Source organism: Hypomesus nipponensis, chromosome 10 (assembly GCF_054491055.1).
Source record: "Hypomesus nipponensis isolate SF chromosome 10, ASM5449105v1, whole genome shotgun sequence".
Lineage (NCBI taxonomy): Eukaryota > Metazoa > Chordata > Actinopteri > Osmeriformes > Osmeridae > Hypomesus > Hypomesus nipponensis.
This window is the reverse complement of record NC_140370.1, coordinates 3,565,001-3,586,883: the sequence shown is the minus strand read 5'-3', so window position 1 is coordinate 3,586,883 and position 21,883 is coordinate 3,565,001. Positions and strand designations below refer to the sequence as shown.

The 21,883-nt window shown below is 47.3% G+C and overlaps 1 protein-coding gene across 1 annotated transcript in view; it reads right to left on the bottom strand.

The window, feature by feature from the left end:
* Nucleotides 1–2,665: 2,665 nt before the first annotated feature.
* The window catches only part of tns3 (tensin 3), a 33,057-nt gene continuing 13,839 nt past the window's right edge, over nucleotides 2,666–21,883 (bottom strand). The window contains exons 13-27 of the mRNA XM_084707450.1: nucleotides 17,305–18,555; nucleotides 12,628–12,794; nucleotides 12,344–12,476; nucleotides 12,062–12,145; nucleotides 9,605–9,749; nucleotides 8,919–9,472; nucleotides 8,607–8,693; nucleotides 8,217–8,348; nucleotides 6,835–6,930; nucleotides 6,235–6,312; nucleotides 5,707–5,784; nucleotides 5,271–5,439; nucleotides 5,059–5,127; nucleotides 4,913–4,942; nucleotides 2,666–4,805 (exon numbers count right to left, since the gene is read on the bottom strand). Of these exons, the coding sequence (XP_084563576.1) occupies nucleotides 4,661–4,805; nucleotides 4,913–4,942; nucleotides 5,059–5,127; nucleotides 5,271–5,439; nucleotides 5,707–5,784; nucleotides 6,235–6,312; nucleotides 6,835–6,930; nucleotides 8,217–8,348; nucleotides 8,607–8,693; nucleotides 8,919–9,472; nucleotides 9,605–9,749; nucleotides 12,062–12,145; nucleotides 12,344–12,476; nucleotides 12,628–12,794; nucleotides 17,305–18,555 (3,218 nt within the window). The 3' untranslated portion in view covers nucleotides 2,666–4,660. The remainder of the gene's footprint in view (nucleotides 4,806–4,912; nucleotides 4,943–5,058; nucleotides 5,128–5,270; nucleotides 5,440–5,706; nucleotides 5,785–6,234; nucleotides 6,313–6,834; nucleotides 6,931–8,216; nucleotides 8,349–8,606; nucleotides 8,694–8,918; nucleotides 9,473–9,604; nucleotides 9,750–12,061; nucleotides 12,146–12,343; nucleotides 12,477–12,627; nucleotides 12,795–17,304; nucleotides 18,556–21,883) is intronic.

Sequence of the window (21,883 nt, the reverse complement as noted above, 5' to 3'; positions counted from 1 at the left end):
GCTACCAATACCAAAATATTGATCAATTGTTTTGCTGCGGTTACTGTTCAGCCTTCAATACAGGCGGGGCAATCTAAAAAACAATAAACCTTAGATACTTAGTGTCAACTAGTGAATGTACAACAGCAGGGCAAATTGTTTACAAGTATGGGTTGCTGAATGCTTATGACTACCGCTAACTACAATGCATTACTGTCATAATGTGCAGAGAATAATCCAAACTACCACTGTTATAATCACTGTATGATCACAAAGTGTGTTGGGAAGCTTGAAGTTGACAATGGTGTCATGTGATACATTAACAAAGTTTGCTTCATTAGTGAACAGTGTTGGGTAACGTTACTTTTTAAAGTAACTAATTACAGTTACTAGTTACATTCCTTGTAAAGTAACTAGTTACGTTACTTAGTTACTTGCTGTAGAGAGTAGGGCGTTAAGTTACTTTTGCGTTACATTGAGAAAATTATTTTATTTCTAAGACAATTCATCTTGGTCACTCTTATGCCCAGAAGGCACACATAATGGGTTGACCTCAGCAATAGCACATATTGTACTGAATATTCAGTGTCACTCGCATATAACATGATCAATCCTCATTATACAGCAAGACGGATCAAGGTAATATCCACTATGATGAAAAGCAATATTTGCATTAAGTTCTTCAATCCAGAAACTCTTTAATCAATAAATAATGTTGTAAAATGGCAGGCAAAAGTCTAGTTAGCTAGCTCTACAAGGGCTACGTTTGAATCTAGGAGCAAAGCAAAGCTAAGCTATAGCTAGCTAGGTATATGGTAGCAAAATGGTGTTCACGTTTGTACTGAACCAGACTCGAGTCACCTAGCAAAAAGTAGCCTCAACTTTCCTAGACTTTAGCTACATGCTGAGTGCTTTCGACCAAAAGACTAAATTAAGTAACGCGTAACTTTTTGAGCAAGAAACTAGTAACGGATTCATTCAATTAAATAAGTAACGCGTTAAGTTACTCGTTACCTAACTGATTACTGTAACGTGTTACACCCAACAGTGTTAGTGAAACACTTAACAAAAATATATATTTACATTTGCTACATGTTGGCAAGCTAACAATCTGAAATTGCACTTCAGCCTACTTCTGCATTAGCCTTTTGTAAAAAATAAAAAAAATAAAGATTTAATAATGCATCTCTTTTGTTTGGCTGCCACTGGACTGTCGCCTATAAGTGAATTACCTAAGTCTTGCAAAGACGCTCACTTTCACAGTCACAGATTTAGCACCAAAAGAACTAAGCCAAATCCCTTATTTTTTGTTTCAAACACTATGGAACATATATTAGCCTAATGGGGTTGACATTGGTATTTTGAGGTTAGGTTGCAAGAGCAAAACAGGGCCTCTGATTGTGTGGTCATCCCAAACTGAACTTTCTATTTCTGCTTCCCTACCTTTGTTCTACCTCTGAAACAGAGATCTCCCCCGCCTCCCTCATTAGGCAGCCATTCAATGCAGCCTGGAAATGAGTTTGCTTTTTAATAACCGGAGCCTTCCAGCCAGAGACATTATCTCCGAGGCGTCATTGGTGGGCTAGGCAGATCCAGACTTGACTAGCTCCTCCCCATAAGCTTTGGACTGTTGTCTGTGGAAATAGTTGGCAAAGTTGTGCTTGTTATTACTGTATATGTGACAGGCTTAATCAGTGTCATGTTAAGAGGCGCTGGGCAAGACAAGACCCATAGACAAAGACTGGGATTATCCTCAACAAACACAGAACTATGTGATGGCCAGGTCAGAAGCTGCCAATATGTGTTAATGGTGACTGAAAAAATAATGCCACAGAACATTTTCCAATCTGTCTTTGATCAAATGGCTGCAATTCCCTCTATTGTGTATTCTTAGCTAATCGGTAAACAGTATGTATCTGAGAGTTGTGATTGGCCTGTTTGAGTTTAAAGCTTGATTTCGATTGGTGCTCTGAGAATACAGACAAACGCTGTTGTATCTTACTGGTATTGGTTAAAACATCCATACAAACCCTGGTTTCCTCTGAACCCTTTTTACTGGGCCAGTCCAGACTAAATGACAGAGACAAAGATGGTCTCTCTTCGCGCAACTAACCCCACCTGGGCCTTTACTTCCTCCCTGGACACCCCCCTTTACCGGGAGGGGAATTCTTGACTTTTACCACCTACTAGGAGACAGTGTAGAGTGGAGTAGAGCTGGGCAGTCATCTTTTTTTTCTTCTCTTTACTCTGCTCCTCCTGCTTCTTTCACTGCTACTGGTGAAGACCAACCTGCCCAGACCTGACCCTGGGGGAAGGGGAGGGGTCAACATGGGATTCATATGACTGTGTGTGTGTGTGTGTGTGTGTGTGTGTGTGGTATGTATTCACAACGGTGGTACCATTTGTCATTCTGTATACCCTAAACATGGTTTTGTTTATAGTCTCCTGTACACATCTCCTGTACACAGTGAAGGCATATGCTTGATACTCCTATAGCACCCCCCTCTGGCCAAAACTTGAAAAGATAGTTGAGACAAAAGCGAACAAAACTGGATCACTGGATCTAGAATGTATTTAACCCAAAAGGTCTGGTCACCTGTGAATATATGTAGATAGAGGTCTTGATGTCCTTCAATAGTTGACTACTGGTGCGTCCTCCACATTCAACCATAAAATCAACCAATGGTAAAAGTTTTCCCTTTTATTTATGTACATCCAACATTGACAATGCAATTCCAATATACACAACAACTGGTATGAAGGACCACAGATCAACATGAAGCTTAGCCAAATTAGATTAAAGAGGTAAGTGAAGATACAATTACGGGATGTACACTTTAGAACTACAATATATGACAAACATACAACAGAATACCAATATACACATTTTACGGTTACAGCATTTAGCAACATGTTGGATGTGTTTGGCCCCTCCTCAGAAAGAAAGAATGACAGCAGAATTTTCATCTCAAGAATAAAGACCAATGTTAGAGTTGACCACCCCGGCTCTAAACCTATATATCAAAAGATGTATTTGGACTTTAAAAAGCACAACTTTAGTACCACAATATAAACAGTGGAAATCATGAAATAGTCTGAAACAACTACTTGTTTTTTGCGATTCTTAACAACATTTCAATCACAATATACAAAAGTCCTCTAATATATGTTTGTTTTTACTAAGCCATTACAACATATGTGTATAGATTATAGGCCCAAATCTGCAATCAAATGACAATTCAATAAACTAATTGGAATGTCTTAAAAAAGTACTGATGAATCTTTGATCTATTCATGTCAGCTTACCTACAATATATTAAGGTTTACATAAAATATTTAGTTTGGTAGTTTTATTCATTTCTTTTTCAACACATGCACACTCCTGTCCAATTTATTTTTGCTGTATAGTTTTTTCTTTATAGTGGTAATTTTGAGAGTGAGATAATATACTTCACTACTTGATCATGAGCATAGAGTAAATACTATTTTAAAATATATAATAAAAATATGGTACATTAAAAAAATAATTTTTCCATTGCATAGATTAAGTGAAGAGAGGATATCTTGTAGAAGTATATAACATACTTTAAAGCTGCAATAGGTAACATTCTAAAATGAATTCAAAAAGGAGAAACAGTGCTCCCAATTCTTGTCTGAACTTCCATGCTTTCATCCAGCTCAAGTTCGATTGACAGTGGTTTCACAAAACAAGCCAGAAAAGGAAGGTTCGCCTCACTGAAAGTGATTGGCTGGAACAGGAGTGCTGGAACATAATTGGCTGGAAAAGAGCGGGCCGCTCCAAAATTTGTAATTAACATTCCACTGGTGTTGAGCTGTCTCTGTTGCTAAACAACTCTCCGAGGGCCTCATTAACTTACACAACATGTTTATAGGGGACAAACATTTTTTTTTACAGAAAAAATTTACCTATTATACCTTCAATAGCTTGAATATTTTTCTTTTAAGGTTAAATTGAAGACATTTAGAAATGTAGCTTTACATGCAAGCCACATGGACAATGAGAGAGTATAGCCATGAGGAGGGGTTCCTGTGCATAAACATAATAAGAATGTCATTTTATAAGGAAAACAGGGTCAAAACCATGACCAACATACAAACTGGAAACCCACTAGACACTGAAATATTAACACGTGTAGCTGTTAAATTGACAATGGAAAAATGTAGTATTTTCCTCTGAGATGCTTATGCTGTGTCCCTTATGCTCATCAATAGAAGAGAGTCCATTCGAATACAGTTTCCTGTCAGGGCCCATCACCAGGAATTTAAAATGTATTCCACTGGGAGACAGTATCCAATAGCAGCCCTGTAAGGGCTCTATTCATCCATACTGATCTGGTCCCAATTCAAGATAGGGTGTTGAGTTCACTCCATTACCCCCCCCCCCCCCCTCTCTCCCTTCTGTCTTTGTTGATATAATGCTTTGAACTGATGATGGGTCATGGGTTTGTGAGTGTGTTCGTACTCACTCAGAACCCCATTCTCCCAGGGTCCACTATACTTTGTCTCCCTCACCAGGATGGTGGGAATCTCCTACAGAGCCCTGTCCACCTCCTTCTTGATGCCCTGCATCATATCGCCAGAGTAAAGTTTGATCACTTCCTTGTGTAAAATCCTGGAAACGATCATGCCAGCCAATTAGCTCACGGCATGTGGCATGGGCCTATTTGATCTTCTGGGCACCAATCATCACCTTGGATACAAAGTTGACTATGGCACTGGCTGGCTGTTCAGGGTCGTGCTCGGCAAAGAGGTGGCACACGTTGTCCATGGCGCTACCCGTCTTCCTGGCAACAAAGCCAAAAATCCTGGAGATGGGGGAGGGGAAGAAAGAGGTTTGTAATATATACTTCTTGCCTTTTCTTGGACCTTTTGCACGTTTTTAACATTGCACGAGGGGTGCAAGAGTGCTTACTTTGCTGAAGTGCAGCCGTCCTTTGTCCACCTGTGATTGGGCATCACAAGGTTGATTATACCATAGATATGATCCACTAAACAATAGTTGTACACTGTGGGAATGTATACGGTATGTTTACATTCTAGAGTATGTCAATGGCTCACCTCCTGTCCTGAGGGTCCAGAGCACAGAATATGACGGTACTGACGGCATAATGCCTCCTGAAGAAAAGCCTATCAGGTAGAACAGAGGGGAGGGGGGTTAAACCAAATAGATTCCCCGTCAGACATGACTGCAGGCGTGAGACGTGTTGGTGATTTCGCCTGTGTCTACGGCTGTGTTTGTATGCGCGGTGTTCGCACGAGGGGCCACTCACTTCCTCTGGTTGTCGGTGAGCGTGATGCCCTGCGAGGACACCTTGAAGTGGACCACCGTGGAGGTGGGCACGGGCTCAGAGGCCAGGATGGCACTGGTGGCCTTCTGCACCGCCTGGTATCCTGTCAGCGACTCCATCTCCACGGAGCCCAGGAACCACACGTTACAGGCTGAGAGAGAGAAAGAGAGAGATAGAGAGGGAGAGAAAGAGAGAGAGAGAGAGAGAGAGAGAGAGGGAGAGAGGGAGAGGGAGAGGGAGAGAGAGAGAGAGAGAGAAAGAATGAGAGAAAGACAAAGAGGGAGAGACAGAGTCGTTAGGATCGTTCATGGACTGGAGCCGTTGAAGCCTAATGTCTGTACCTCTCATGTGCGATTTGCTCGCTGCCTGTGCTACTTGTTTCACAAAGTTCCTCCGAGCGTCGGGGGTGTGGACCTACCTGCTCCTTGTTTCAGCAGCTCGGCAGCAGAGTTGGTAACTGACAGGGAGGTGTTCTCCATCGCATCTTCCAGAGGATCTAGTCACACACACACACACACACACACACACACACACGTCAACATCAGTTCAGTATGTTGAGCTTGACAGAAAATAACTCTTACTAACAACGGTTAGTCTTTTCTTCTTTCCGGATTTTCACTTTATGTTTGTTTTACCTCTGGTATACTAATGAAATATGAGCTCATTTTCAGTCAAGGTAATTCATCTGCGGTGACAGCAGTAATGTACACAACCTCGTTAATCTCTTCTGCAATCATACCTCGTAGCATTAAGCCACATTTAGTCAATGAGCCGCTGGATATAATTAGAGTACTCTATAAGACCGACTCCATCTTTTCTGTCTTTTCTTTTCTGTCTGGTTGGTTGGGAACATGTAAGTGCAGTGTGCTTGTGTGTGTGTATGTGTGTGTGTGTTCGTTGGTGGGTGTAGGTGTGTGTGAAGAAGTATACTGAGATGGTATCTCACCTCTGTCTGGTATGATAAGCTTACAGGGCAGGGCCAGAGGGGTGATTGAATGCTGGCACACCAATGCAGTCAAACTACCTGCAAGCCAAAGACAAAACAACACATCAGGCACGTTCATCACGTTTAAAGCTGCAATAGGTGGTGCCCTCAATTCTTGTCTGAACCTCTACGCTTTCCCTCCAGCTTGAGTTTGATTGACGTTGGTTTCACAAAAGAAAGACCTGCTTCGCCAAAGGTAATTGGCTGGAACAGGAGAGCTGGACAATTGGCTGGAAAGCAGTGGGCCGCTCCAAGATGAGAAACGCACATTCCACTGGCACGCAGCTGTCTGTCATGCTAAACAACTCTCAGTGGGCCTCATCAGCTGCACAGCCTGTTTATACCGTTTTTTTACAGATGTTATTTGAAGTTCAGTCAACGACAAAAAACGTTCTATTGTACGTTCTATTGAGACTATTTTACGAAGAGCTTCACCCATTGTTGCAGTCCCCCTTAGAGGGCACTACGGCCCAGGTTTTCTCCCTGGCACAGACAACAGACAGCCAGTAGGGGTCCCTGTTCATACAATTCAGTGTGAGGTGAGGCACAGGAGAGACTCACCAAAGTAGGGCTCATTTGGACAGCCCTTCAACCGAACTCCCTTTTGAGTGCATTCAATCAGGAAGTGACGGACGAGCTCGTTGGACAGATCTCCACCTATCAGAGAAAAGACATCAAGGTAGAACAGACAGGGAGAGACATTAAATACAATTCCATTTAACAGGCGCAAGATACTGATAACAGCGGTATCTTAGCAATAACCTTCCACTAACCATAAAGTCATGACATTACTCTGACACGCTTCGGGGAGTTACATAAAGCCTAGCAAATCTACACAGTGTCATTACTCCTGAGGTGGAGTTTGTTGTCACTCTCCACCTGTCCCCTTCCGAGGGACTTTGCAGAGCGTGTTTAGGAGGAATGTTTGCAGAACAAAGGTGGAAAGAAAGACCCAATCCTGTAGATGGCTCTGGTTTCCCGCTCTGAAGGAACCACAAAGCTTCTTGCTGGAAGGTGCTGAGGACGAGCCCTCTCATGATGTCACTGTCACCACAGGTGCTATTCTGAGATGGCGGGTGGAGGAGCAGGAAACGAAAGGGGGAGGCCTAACAAAGGGACAGGTGCAGCTGAGGGAAGTGAGAGGGGGTCACATCTTTCTGGAAGGGGCTCTGAACTAATACCCCCCCACCACCACCAACCTCCCTTTCCTCGTGAACGATATTAAGATATCTCTGGAGCAGTGGCGGTTATTGATTTTAGCAACCTTCTTTTACAATAGCTGTTTTCGCGCTCTCTCATTTCGCTCGAGAGACGCTCGTCAATGATTTTATGCTGATGAAGCCTGTCTGGTTCATTTGGACTCACAACACCTGACATGGCCTGTAGGAAGCCAGGCAGCCATTCCGAAAGAATGCTGCTCTGGTTCCGAGAAGAAACCCACCCAACAACAGAAAAGAACACGAGGGAAATCTCCATTCATTAACCTTTGTACTAGATGTCCACCTTGTGAAGCCACAGTTTTCAGCTCAAAGCGTCTCCCAGGAGAGGACTCTTCGAATCCAGTCAGCTTTAGAATAACCCTGGCTTCTTTGTATGGGTGTGAAATGTTAGCCTCAGTCCTCGGCTAAAGGATTTTGCTTGGCTACATCCTTTCCGTGGCCAGTGAGTCAGGTAGGCCAGGAGCTGGGGAGCACAGGGGCGGGACTATCAGGTGGCTCTGAATCAAGGTGCTCATAGGGATGAAACCGAAGAAGGCTTTCTGGGGCTGTAATTGCGTTCTTTCCTTGAATCGCTCACACAGTGTGCCTGGGGTACCGCGGCCACAGATGGGGTTTCTGGAACATGTCACCTGTAACCTAATCGCACAGGAAACGGCCACCTAGATCATGACCCCTGCCCCCCCTCCTGAGTCACTCCGCCCCCCCTGAGTTTTGAATGCCTACCTTTTTTGCTCTGCTGCAGGACAGTGGGAGGGGGCGTGGCCACCTTCATGGCCAGCCCATAGGCCCCCCTGAAGGAGTGGCTGTCTCGGACGATGAAGGAGCCTGGCTCCTTGTCCTTCAGGACTGAGATGGCTGCAAAGGAGGAAGAGGACAAGGAGGTTGAGGGGCGAGGAGGAGGAGGAGGAGGAGGAGGAGGAGGAGGAGGAGGAGGAGGAGGAGGAGGAGGAGGAGGAGGAGGAGGAGGAGGAGGAGGAGGAGGAGGAGGAGTAGGAGGAGGAGGAGGAGGAGGAGGAGAAAGTAAAGCAGGACACAGGAATGAGATTGAGTTGCTGCGACTGAAGCGGCCAAACATGACTTGTTTTCTTGAGGGGGATAAAGTTGGCCCCTTACCTTGATCCCTTGAGATATCTGGCTTGTACCAGAATTTTGATGTGTCTTGCACAAATTTGACAGTCACCTGCTTGCTCGCCAGAACATCTGGAAAAGGCACAGAGGTACAAACGGTCAGCCAACAAACCAATCGCATTCCACATCAAAGTCGTTCAATCGTGCCAACCAAGCACAGAGAGATCTCCCCAGCTGAAAGAACATCCATGAAATTCAAATCGGCTCGACCCAAAGGACATCCCTTCGTGGATATCATAACAAATGATGTTAAAAAAAAAAGTCAAGGGAGGAGTGACTTAGCATTAAGAGGGTTACCTGGCAAGGGAGAGGCGGTGCGTGATGTCTGGGCTGACAGGTCTGGCAGGACGTTGGGGAAGGGGATACTCAGGGAGCTCCCGCTATGGGGACTGGAGAAGCCACTGAGGGCCGGAGAGGCCGTGCCCAGGGAATGCTCCCCGTCTGACGCCCTCCTCTTCTCGGGTAGCAGAGGGGGCTGGCCCTGGGCTCTGCCCCGGCCGTCCACGGAGGTCAGCAGGCCTCTTTCTATGCCTCCGTTGCCCAGCAGGTAGGTGGCTGAGGCGGGGCAGTCAGCGCCGTGGCCTAGGCCGGAGTCGTCCTGCTCGTCAAAGCTGCACGCGGCGGGGCTGTGGGCGAAGGCGTAGCGAGCGGAGCGGACACCCTGGCCTCCGCGGGGGGAGCTGTGAGCGTTGGGGGCGGGTTGGGGGTGCACGTGGGGCAGGGGAGGAGAGTGCTGGCCGTAGTCCAGGGACATGGAGTGGGGAGGGGGATGTCTGGGGGTCGGGCAGGCACTGAGGGAGGAGTGGCGGCTGAGCAGAGGCCCCTCTGGCCAGGGTTGTCCCGTGGATGGGCTGGAGAGAACGGAGGGAGACAGAAGATGTGCCCGTTAGGGACGTCTCATCGAGGAGGTGCTCAAGACACTGGCAGCGCACGGCCGTGGGTGTGTGGAGGTGTGACAAAAGCTCATTTGCGTTCGGCTATACCTGTCTGTCCTCTGGAGGATGGAGGCGGAGGGTGCGGCGCAAAAGGGCCGATGGCAATTGTGGGAGGAGTCGGGCAGGCCCTCGTCGGAGGAGAGTCGAACATGGCCGATCATCTCGGAATAACCGCGGTGCTCTGTGTGCGTGTCTGTGAGAGAGAGAGACATGTATCAGATATGACAACACTGCATGCACACTCGGGCTAGAAACACGACAAGGGTCTCTTTCTACTGCTACAGGCCCGCACGTCGATGGCAATGTCCCCACGTCTACAGAAATGGCTCTAAAAAATAAATAAGTGGTGGTATAAAAAACCAGAAAACATGAAGCGGTAGGTCTCACTCGCTCACTGTGCAACAGACAGTGTCATTGAGAAAGCAGTTGGCCGTGAAGATTAAATGCCTCTTAATTCAGTCCTCTTGCGAGCTCGACCGCAGCAATCGATCCATACTCAACAGAGCGGGCCTGGCCGTTCCCCTGACTGAGTCAACACTCCTGCTTCCATGCGGGGAGAGAAATTAAAAGCCCCTCCCCCGCCCTTACATGATTGACTAAAAGCTTTTATTTAATCAATCACGGCCTTTAAGGGTCTGACAGGTGCTCCAGACATGTTGAAGGCCCATGTTCATACGTGGCTCAGCGGTTGGTTGGCTGGCTGATTGACTAGCTGGCTGGCTGGCTGGCTGCTGTTCCCATGGGCTGTCTCGCTGAGAACAAGGGAGGGCAAGGAGGAGAATGAGAGGGGCTGGTTCTCTCTTTTGTCCTCCTCGTCTCTGTTTACCCGGAGACACTTTCAGCGGGGAAGAAAAGCGTTCTTGTGCCCTGATCCCCCCCGACACTCTGTAACCGTGGTAACCTGGCGGCGGCATCTGAATACGGTGGGCAGGACAGGGCACATGGGGGCACAGACAGACCTCCGATGCACTGCCACCCCCGGCATCCCTTGCCGACATACATCACTATGGCGACGGGCCAGGCAGGGGTCGTATGGGGACAAAGAGGAAACACACAGGTCACATTGTAAATGAGACCCCCCCCCTCCATGCGGGTCTGACTCCGCCAATGTCACTCCATCACTCAACCCCACCAGGACTTCCTCAGCATACAGGAAGAACAGAATTCAAACTTCACGTGTTCCCAGAAAGGAAACACATTTCCATCAGAAAGTCCCAAAGACTAAATCAGTCTTTACCGAAGTAAAAAACTAAACAAAGTGTGCCATTATTGTGACATGTTTAGAAGAAGACAAGGCTTATTAAAAATCCTAAACCTGACGCTTGTTTTCAGCATGGCTTTTTTTCAAGACGCTACATTTCCTTTCATCTGAAGGGGATTGTTTGTGAAAATATTCTGGTAAAGAGTTAAGAAAAGACTTGGGTTTGGTACATGAAAGTCCTGGCATGGCAGTGCTACAAAGGCTCATATCACCACACAATTCCCTCTCCACCTCAGAGAACAATCATATAGTTTGGGTGTGTACAACCACTTCAAGCCATCCAGATTCACAACAAAACCTCCACACACAAATAAAAAAGAGCTCCTTTTTTAATCAAAAGAACTCTACCATTATGAGCTATAAAAGATATGTTTCTTTTCAGGAACTGAACCACATATATACTGTCCAAACTGGCATAGGACACGTCAGGAATCCCTTGAAACAGCAGAGAGCAGTATAATGCAGCGGTCTACCTAACACTGAAATGTCCCCAAGCGACAGTTCCCTAACCTCCGACAGCCATCTTCCAATAGTTGGTAGATAAGGTGAGCAGCAAAAGTTGACATCTGCAGCAAAAACGACACACACACACATTAGAATAGAGGATGCACTTAAGGCCTCAGCGTACGAACAACACTGTTGCTCATCGAACGTAATTTGTGAGATTCGAACGAGAGTGAGAAAGAGTTTAGAGTGACAGAATGAGGGAAGCCCACTGAGACACATTGACATTTAGTCATTCAGCAGACGCTCTTATCCAGAGCGACTTACAATAAGGACTGGCAAGGGAAGGGCCTTGACTGAGGACACAACGTCATTTTGCACAGCCAGGAATCGAACCGGCAGCCTTCTGATTAATAGCCCGATTCCCTAATCGCTCAGCCATCTGATCCCCCCACAGCCTCTTTATCTGGTCATGTATCCATTGTGCCACCGATTCAACAGTACAGACTTTTACAAATACAGACGTTTTGTCATAGGTCAAGTAGTGGCCGCAATAAGCTGACATTTTCATAGGCTAATTTATGTTCCTTTGAGACCATTGAGATAACTCAGCTTTATTCTTTTACCTGAAACAGCTGTATTTTTTGGGATGCCAACTGTATTTTGTTGTAAACATATGAGGAAATACTGTATACAGACTTGGAGTAGATTTTTAGTATGATTGACATTGCAGGAAATTGACTAGTTACCAAATATTGCTGGATTATAACAAATGACACGTTTCTCACACAATAACCTACCATGCTCTGTTCTGTAGTCTCTGTAAGAGGGCATGCTGGGAGATGGAGTTTGCCTCAGTTGAGTAAACTCTGCCATGTTTTTCACTGGAAAAAAAAGAGATGCATGATTATTCAAAGTATTTATTGACCACTCAATTTAACGGTTTTGTCAGACGATAAGGGCCAGGCACCGATCAAGGCTCATGACCCCATAACAATAAAGATCTGTAAATAATCAGTCATATATTGTAGTCGCAAAAGCAAAGCGGAGACGCTTCAGGGTGAGGGTAGGCGGGGTCTCACCATAGGGCGTGGGAGGGGAGATGGGGAAGGCAGGAGTGGGAGGAGCCATCTCGCTGCCTGGATCCACCCCACTGTCCATATCCAGGCCTAGTGGGCGGTAGTCCACGCTGTCACTGCTGTACAGCATGCCATGCTGATCCACACACACACACACACACACGCAGCAAAAACATGCATGTGAACATCAACGACATGGATAAACCGCACACACAGAAACCAGTAGCTAACCCCAGGTCCACCCAGGCCCCCTCAGTGCTCAGGAGTCCCTCCCAGCGCCTGCCCACCTGGGAGAGTGGAACGCAGGGAGAGTATGTCCTGGTGCTCCGGTACTCCTGGACCACGCTCACACCCCAGCCAGAGCTGCAGAAGTCCGGGTGGTCTGTGACGTCACTTCCTTGACGACTCAGGGCGCGTAGACCGTCTGCTCTGTCGACGTCACAGGTTTGGCCAGCTGCACACACATACGGGGGGGGGGGGGGGGGGGGACATGGTGATACACGCAGGCATGGTCAATCTGAATGAAAACACAAGGGTCTGGGCTTCTAGTAAAGCTAGGTCGTTCAGGGGCTGGTTGAGATGTTTCTGGAACTCATTTCTGCGCAGATCCACTTGATGAAGGAAGGGAACATCTCACGTGCTATGACTTGAGCATTGCCCAACATCAGCCCCAATTACATCGGTCTTGGTGTTGTCGTGAGAAAACAGCTGAGAAACAGCTGCTGGCATGTGTGTGTGTGTGTGTGTGTGTGTGTGGCAGGGCGACAGCATTATGACAGTCTCCTGACTGGCCACAAGGTTGATTGGGGGGGGGGCAGGGCGGGGGGGGGGGGGGGCGGGGGGGGTTCAGGAGCAGCACTCAGCACAGAGGTGTTAATTCAAGCCGTAACAAAAGCTGCTGCTGTCCCAGCCCTGAGGAATGCTAATGAGGTGAGGTGCTAAACGCAGGGGGTGATCACACACAAACACACACACTGATTGTGCATCTCATCTCCATGATGTTCCCTTCCTCTGTGTTCCGATCAGAACCACTGCTGCAGCAGCAGAGCAGCTTCCCCAAAGAACAGGGTTTTGGGGATTCTTTCAGGGGTTTTTTTCCTATTGGGAGGCTACATTTGCATACGTGAGTGGCACTTATTTCTGGGTTTCAACATGAAGTGATCCTTGTACTGTGTTGTGTTGTTGTCTTTGTGTGGTGTCAGGTATGCTGTTTATCCAGTAGTTATGATGGATTGAATGTGTTATAATACCTGTCGACAAACACATTTCCCCTAGTGGGATCAATAAAATGGACTTGACTTGATCTGTCTGTCTGTGCAGCGTGAAATTGCTACAACACACACACAAACAAAGCAAATACTTGCAAGGGAATGTCACATACAGATTTCTGTCTTCCTGCCTGTCTACCTGTGTGTCTATCTCTTTGCCTGCTTGTCTGTCTATCTGTCCTAGGTAATTCTTCTTTTCTTCTTCTGTTGTGGTTATGGTCACGGTTAACCTAGAGCAACAGATCTAATCTTCTTGATCTGAAGAAATGTCATCAACACTGTAGAACATTCCTTAAAACACTAGGGGATGTTCAAACTAGCATAGATGATTTGTGGCGTTGAACCAAACAAGAGGACTACATTCAAAAACACGAATCAAACAATAGTGATTTCATACCTGATAGTAAATTACAAGGCACCTATGATTGACACAAATCAATGACTTGATTTGCATTATTGGAGATACATTTACACAGGAGGCTATAATCCAATGCCAGATAGCTGATAGTTTAACGTTTCTTTCTTAGACAACTCCTCTGTGAAAATTTGAGTCTTAAAGATTAACATTCACGAGGAATATTCACTGAACCGCCTCCAAATACCCACAACAACAAGCATAATAAATGTTGTCTGATCCTAACCCACTCACCACACTAAGCTAATGGATGTGGCTCTGTATTCTGCTTACCAACACAATACCAGTAAAAGCCCCAAATAGCTTTTATGATGTATTGATATAACTGGATTTAATATAGGGAGGAGGAATACATTATGTGTTTTGTTTCCGGGGCCGTCTACAAGGTCTGAAATGGGCGTTTTACAGTATGTAGTTGATATGCACAGACAGGCATGAGTCTCTGGGGTGGAAAATACGTTCCCTGGGGGCACACTTGTTCCATCGCTGGAAATTCCTTGGCCCTCCCTACTCTCTAACTCTTCTCTCCTCTTGTCTTTATGCCCCAGGCTGATCCCAGGTACATTTCTGCCTGTGATTCACATACTGCTGACAGCCAGACCCCTCTCTCCCTCTCTCTCTCCCCAACCTTCACTCTCTCCCCCTTTCTCTCCCCAACCTTCCCTCTCTCCCTTTCTCTCTCCCCAACCTTCACTCCCGCTCTCTCTATCTCCTTCTCTTTTTCTCAATCTCTGTCTTTGTTTCTGTCTTTTTCTGTCTTTCATTCAAGTCCACTTTCCTTCTCTCATGCTTGCTTTTTATCAAGCACTTACTCGTCCTCTCCACCTCTCTCTCTCTCTCTTTTTCTCCCCCGTTCTCAAACACACCCCTTTTCTCTTTCTTTCTTTCTTTCTTTCTTTCTTTCTTTCTTTCTTTCTTTCTTTCTTTCTTTCTTTCTTTCTTTCTTTCTTTCTTTCTTTCTTTCTTTCTTTCTTTCTTTCTTTCTTTCTTTCTTTCTTTCTTTCTTTCTTTCTTTCTCTCTTGCCCTCGCTGCCTCCGCTCTGCTCGGATCCAGGTGAAAACAACATGGAGGATAACTGGCTGTCCTTGAGTCAACACGCACAAGTTCACAACATGAAACACACACCGCTGGTTGGAAAAAGCGGAGAAAAAAAGATAATCTGTGCTTTTGAAACACCATAGTCTCTGAGCCTAAGTCTAAATACATTTTTACTTCAAACAAATTAAAGGACTCAAAAAACAAGTCTGCTTGGGAGAGGCAACAAACCAAAAACATGGACTTGTGAAATCTGTTGATTTACAGAAAACAAACTGTAGGTTGTAGTCTTAGCTGGTGGGAGGCTTATAGGCACTGAGAACCAATGAACATTCCTGGAATTCTTTGGCTCCAGAGTTTTGAAACTGGTCTTGTGTCCTTGAACCAGGCCATGGTATCTGTTTCCCCCAACAATATCCAGCTGGAAATATCTTACTGGACTACAGGCAGTAGGCCTATGTGAGACGAACAGTGTAAGCATTGCAATAAGCCTTGCATCAAATCAGTAACTCCTCAGCCCACCAAAGTCTATTCACCAACAAGCATCTGACTACTGGAGATAATGTCTGATGGAAGAATCCTGTTGAATATGTAGCATATTTAACATATTCCCATTTTCAACGTATTCAGTTCGATAACAGGCCCAATGGGACTTAGACCGTGCGAGGATATGTTGAATGGGTCCGCATGTTGCCTATCTTCAAATCGTGCTAGGATGCCAAAAATTGATGTTTTTTTACATTATGAAAGTGAATGTGTTTAAGAAGTCACTTAAAGGAAGGGTTGGCATGTTTTGCTAAAACTAGTCATTTTGGCTCGAGTTTGAAAGTATCCAACCCAAAATATCCCCCCCCCCTCGCCCAAAACACATGCCCCTGACTGGGCAGAGCGCAGGTAGGTAGGTAGGAAACTAACCTGTCCAATCATTGCATTCAGTCCTAATGCCATCCAATCATTGCATTCGGTCCGAACTCAATGATTGGACAGATTCATTACCGTCCTGCGCCGGGCACCGAATTCTATGGATTTGGTTTTACTGTGAAAGCATTTGATTTATTGATTGCAATCAGGATATTAAGTTTATTTCGGAAAATATGACACATGCTTCTCAAAAACATTACTATCCTAGTTTTAATAGTGTAATTTGTTACTAATAAATAGAAATAAAGAATAAAGAATATATGTCATTACCCCATCCCAATTGTGCACAATTTCTATGTGTAATGGCTTAAACCTTTGGTGTAATACTTTAGGCCTGAAAGCATATTACACATTTTATGGTGCTGACAATTTCAATTAAAGTTTATTTTAAAGCACATTTAGCCATTTGAACATGTTTCATGAGGGTTAGCTGACTAGCCCACATGCAGATAATGACAGGTAGTCTAGTGGGGGAATGGTTGAAAATGGAGTTAACCAGCAATTGTTCCCACCCATTACCTGCTTGTGTGAAAAAAATTAAATCTTTCAAGGGGATTTTTCTCTGCTAGTTGATTTAAGGTGTACCAACTTTCAAATGAGTATACCTTTAACTATTTTCTGATTTAAATACATGACACACACACAAAAAAAAAACTTGGTGATGTGCATAATGAAGGTATAAAATGGCAGTACACTCTAAACAGGTAAAAGTCCAGCTTGACATAAATCCATGCAAAGCATATTCTCTCTCTCTCTCTCCCTCCCTCCCCCCTCTCTCTGTCTCTCTCTCTCTCTCTCTCTGTCTCTCTCTCTCGTCATGTACCGTGTTGATCCTAAAGTCTGATAAACTGAACAGAGAGGACAAGCCCCAACAGCTCCTCTCTGCCTCAGAAAAGCACAAGGAACATCTGAAAAACCTCTGCAGGGCTGGCAGGAGGCCCGCCAGTTCACCCACGCTGACATGGCCCAGGTGGGAGCAGGGGAGCACAAGGTGTTTGTCAGTTAACCCTGTGCTGTGAGAGCTGGTGAGGCGCTGAAGTCTGGGGGTCTCCACCCCATCCCACCACACAGGCACTCCCAGTTCTAACCCAGTTGGCTGGAGGACGTCGTGGTTTGGTGTTCAATTGCCCAAAACAGCTCACGGTTTGTTAGTAGAGGATGAATCGCATTTCACCACCACCTTCTGAGTGTTTCCACCTTTTAGGCCCTCTGTGATTGTCATCAGGAATGCTCCCACCATGATTTACCCCCCACACACACGATCCGACACACGCACACACACACACACCACCACCACCATACCCCGGGCTTGCCGTCATCTTACCTGTCTGGTTTGTGTTTAGTAGGGCGGCAACAGGCCCGTTATCTGTGAGTCTGTGCCCGGCGCCGTGAGCGGCCGATCCGTTGACGTGCGTGCCTCCGTCGGCCCTCTTGTGGGCCGCCGCGGAGCGCGTGGGCACCGGCACGAACGTGGGGTCCAGGTCCATGATCAGCTGGTTGAGCTGGTCGATGGAGTTGTCGATGTCCACCGTCAGGGAGTTGAACTCCTCGTCGCGCTTGATATTGTGGGCGTTGTTGTTGACCGCCGTCGTTGGCGGCTTCTCGCCGCTCACCTCCGCGGTCCTTTGGCCGCCTGCCGGGGTCTCTGCGGGATCTCGTTGCGGCACTGTAGGTCGAGACGGCTTGGGAAGGCTCCCGTCGGGTTTGTCCCCTGGGTACCCGTCCCCGTTGATGTCCCCCTGGTGGGGGGTCCCCTCGGGCATGTAGGCGTACTGCTGGGCAGCCACCATCTGCTGCTGCCTCACCCAGGTGTGGGTGGAGTAGCTGCCCTGGCGGTAGACCTGCTGCTTGGGGGCGGTGCCGCCGCCGGGGGCGGAAGAGTCCACCGAGGCACTGCGGGGCCCCAGCCCTCCCCTGCGGGCCTCCACGTAGGTCCGCTCGTACTCGTCCATGGTGGGCGGTGCGGGCTGCTGCTGGAGGAGGGGGTGGTGGTGCTGGCTGGGGGGCGGCTGCTGCTGCTCCTCTCCCCCCGGGCTGCAGAAGCCGTCGGAGAGCAGGGAGTTCTGGCTGCTCTTGTGGCAGGAGGAGGACAGCGTCCCCAGGCTGTCCACGCTGCGCAGGTCGTGGCCCGACATCAGCACCATGTCGTCCAGGATGTCCGTTTCCCTCTCGCGGGGACGCGGGTCCCCGTTCACGTGCACCTGGGCCGGGACGAGCCGCTGGACGCCCGCCCCCGGCCCGTTGTCGACCATCTCCTCCAGGGAGGGATCCTCCAGGCCAAAGCCGCTCAGGAGGCGCTTCAGCTGGGCCTTCTCCTGACGGCTGGGCCCCTGGTTGGGCTTAATGGTGGAAGTGGTGGAGGTGGTGGAGGGGATGACGGTGGGGGCTGGTCTGTCAGCCCACAGGGAGGTGCTGGAGAGGCCTGAGTCACTGCTGGCAGACAGGGCGTGGTCGCTGTGGTCGGGGCTGGAGGTGGTGGAGGTGGCGCGGACGCCTCTTCCCAGCGTGGAGGCTCCTCCGTTGGGGCTTCTTTTGATGGTACCCAGGGCTTTCTCCTGGATCTGGGAGCGTGGCGCTGGAACGACAAGAGACGCAGCGCTTCAAACGGTCAGCTGGTTTGGGCACACAGACACACACACACGGACGCACACACACACACACACACACAAACACAGGGACAGGACAAGGTCACAGACAACTTTGACCGTTCTCGGTCACACTTGAAAGTCAGCACAATGCTCTCTCCGAAAAACGCTCTCTCTCCAATACAAGTAAACAAGGACTCACAAATTCACAGGTCTCGACAAACAAATCACAGCTCGACGCAGATAAACACAGACCATGCAACATTCTTCTCTGTTGACGCGCTCATATTGTAGAGGATAATGAATAGACAACCGTAATTGCCTGGACTCCATCAGCATTCCCTATTCCTATACGACACACAAACATGAGCTCCGACAAGATTTTATAACACTAAATGTCAACATTTGTTCAGATTCTTTAGTATTGTTGTTCACTATTTTTTGTACCTTTCAGAGGAAAGGTATCGTAGCTAGGCACAATCACTGCACCTCAAGCTTATACCGGTGGATCATTCTTAACTACGAGTTGTATATACTTATACTCCCTATAAGTACCTGTCGAACGCTCCTACTTGTTGTCTGTGTGACCACTACAAAGCTAGTGGTCGTGTTCAGGTTATATAAGTGTCAGTGAGAGCCATCTGTCTTCTGCTCTGGGGGTGTTCAGTGTTTGACCTGAGCATTCCTCACCGTCCTGTGGTTTACCCCCACCCCCCCCACCCCCACACACCCTTAGCATATGTCTAAACACCCCCCCCCCTCCCTTCTGACTCCATGCAAGCAGATTTAAACCATACAGGTAAGCTGGTGAGACACGAGAAAATCAATCTCTAATTCAGTGACTGGAAAGTTCCGGGAAAATGACAGACACAGATGGCACCTGTATTTTGAGAGTGAGCCAGAAGCAGGTCTGCACGAGTGCATAAGTAAAAGCTCTTGTTTCACTGTCACTCTCCTCCAGTTCAACAAAAGACAGCAGCAACAGGACCCGTGAGTGTCTCTCCTCAGTCTTGCCTGCTAAGTACTGGCCTTTCAGCCAGGACTGGAGGATCCCAATACCAGACATGCATGATAAAAGCTTTCATTCTCCTCCTCCTTCATCTCCTCGTTTTCACTGAACCTCCACATGCCGGTCACCCTTACCCTTTCTCCCATACTCAACCACAGACTCTCTCTCTCTCTCTCTCTCTCTCTCTCTCTCTCTCTCTCTCTCTCTCTCTCTCTCTCTCTCTCTCTCTCTCTCTCTCTCTCTCTGCCTCTCTCTCTATCTTTCCACACACACACACACACACTGGCACACACAAACACAACTGCTGGAACTCACATCCGGCCCTCTAGAGTCACTCGTCAGGCCCTCTCTGTGGGCCAGGTCAGATCTCCCAGGAGCAGTCCAACAGATCCTTCGTACAACATTCCTGCTGGCAAGGTGCTAGCACTTCTGAAGACAGATGTCTTCCCTCCTCCTTCTCTCTTTCTCTCTCTTTCCCCTGTCAGCGGTGAAACCCTTCCCTCTGCTCGTACGCCACTCCCCCTCCCCCATTTAAGCTCACAGCCATTCCTCACCCCCCCCCCCCCCCTCCTCCTTCAAAGAAAGAAATGCAGGACACATTCCTACCTTCTCCTTCACATGCAGACAGGTAATTAGGCAGGGATAAAACCACAGTCTCCACGCGAACACATAACACGGAGATGAGGAAGAAGGGAAATGGAGAGCGCAAAGGAAGGAAACATGACTATGTAGATAGTGGACGGGTCGGAGCAATTCACAATTCTGAGATAGCTACGTCCTAGCTATGTTGTTTTTGTCCTTGCTTGCACCTCTCTCCCCCCGATCTTTCTTTCTTTTTTCTCTCTCTCTCTCTCTCTCTCTCTCTCTCTCTCTCTCTCTCTCTCTCTCTCTCTCTCTCTCTCTCTCTCTCTCTCTCTCTCTCTCTCTCTCTCTCTCTCTCTCTCTCTCTCTCTCTCTCTCTCTCTCTCTCTCTCTCTCTCTCTCTCTCTCTCTCTCTCTCTCTCTCTGTCTCTCTCTCTGGCCCTCTAGTGTGAAGTGGTGTGTTTGCATTAGACATATGTCTATGTCTCTCTCTGTCTCTCTGTCTCTCTGTCTCTCTCTCACTCTCCCTGCATAGAGAAGGTGAGGATGTTTGAGCTCCACAGAAGGCAGTGTGGGGGGGGGGGTTTCTCCAAATATGGGCAGTGGAATGTAAACAAGTGGGGCGGGGCCAAGTTGTTGGGGGCGGGATATTGTGTGTAACCTGACCACTTGCCCTGCATTGGGGAACTACCCTGCCAGGAGGGACAAATAGAAAGAGAAAGAGAGAGAGAGAGAGAGAGAGAGAGAGAGAGAGAGAGAGAGAGAGAGAGAGAGAGAGAGAGAGAGAGAGAGAGAGAAGAAAGAAAGAAAGAAAGAAAGAAAGAAAGAAAGAAAGAAAGAAAGAAAGAAAGAAAGAAAGAAAGAAAGAAAGAAAGAAAGAAAGAAAGAGAGAGATAAAGGTAAAGGGGGGAGAGAGGTGCAGGAAGGACGAAAACAACATTCCTCAGGCACGGACTCTTTCACACTGTAAAATGACACTTTTTAATTAGAGAAATCCTGCCTTCTAATTGGAGGACTATGCCATGTTTATCAAATAAAAAAAAACAAAATAGCCAGGTTGTTTTTCTCTCGCTCTCATGTGTCATGAAATTACAAGCCTGCGCTCGGCACGTACAACACCAGCACAGAAACAGATGTTCCCTAACCTCAATGATGGGGTTCAACTATTGTTTCGACTGTGTTTTTGTCCATCGGAGGCATAATGGCATGCCTCCAGTCCACAAATCGTTAACCGAAAAATATTTCCATCTGGTGTGCAAATGTAGGTTATAAATGTATATCTACACCGCAGAAGCTTCTTCTGGTGGGGACCAACATGCTTAATGTCTCTCAGTAAATGTGAATGGATGTCAGAGGTTCATTTGACAGAAAAGTGTTCTGGCAACTGCTCTGTGTAGCAGACCTGTGTAGGGCTTGTTTAGGGTGTTCCTGTAAAATGACATGGCTCATCACCACCACCCTGGAACATCTCCTCTACCTGCCTAGGTGAGTCAGGAGCTTAATGACCGTCATCATCCTCACTTTCAACCAGCCACCGTTTCTGAGGTAATGTGTGTGTGTGTTTGTGGGGGGTGTGGGGGTGGTGGAAAGGGAGGCTTCCGCTCTAAGCCAGACGGCCCTCTGGGTAAACATTCTTTATTAATCCGTCAGGGAAGCTCCACATGGCTCTGCTCTGACTGGGAGTTGGCATGACCATGAGAGAGAGGGCTGGAGAGAGGGAGGGAGGG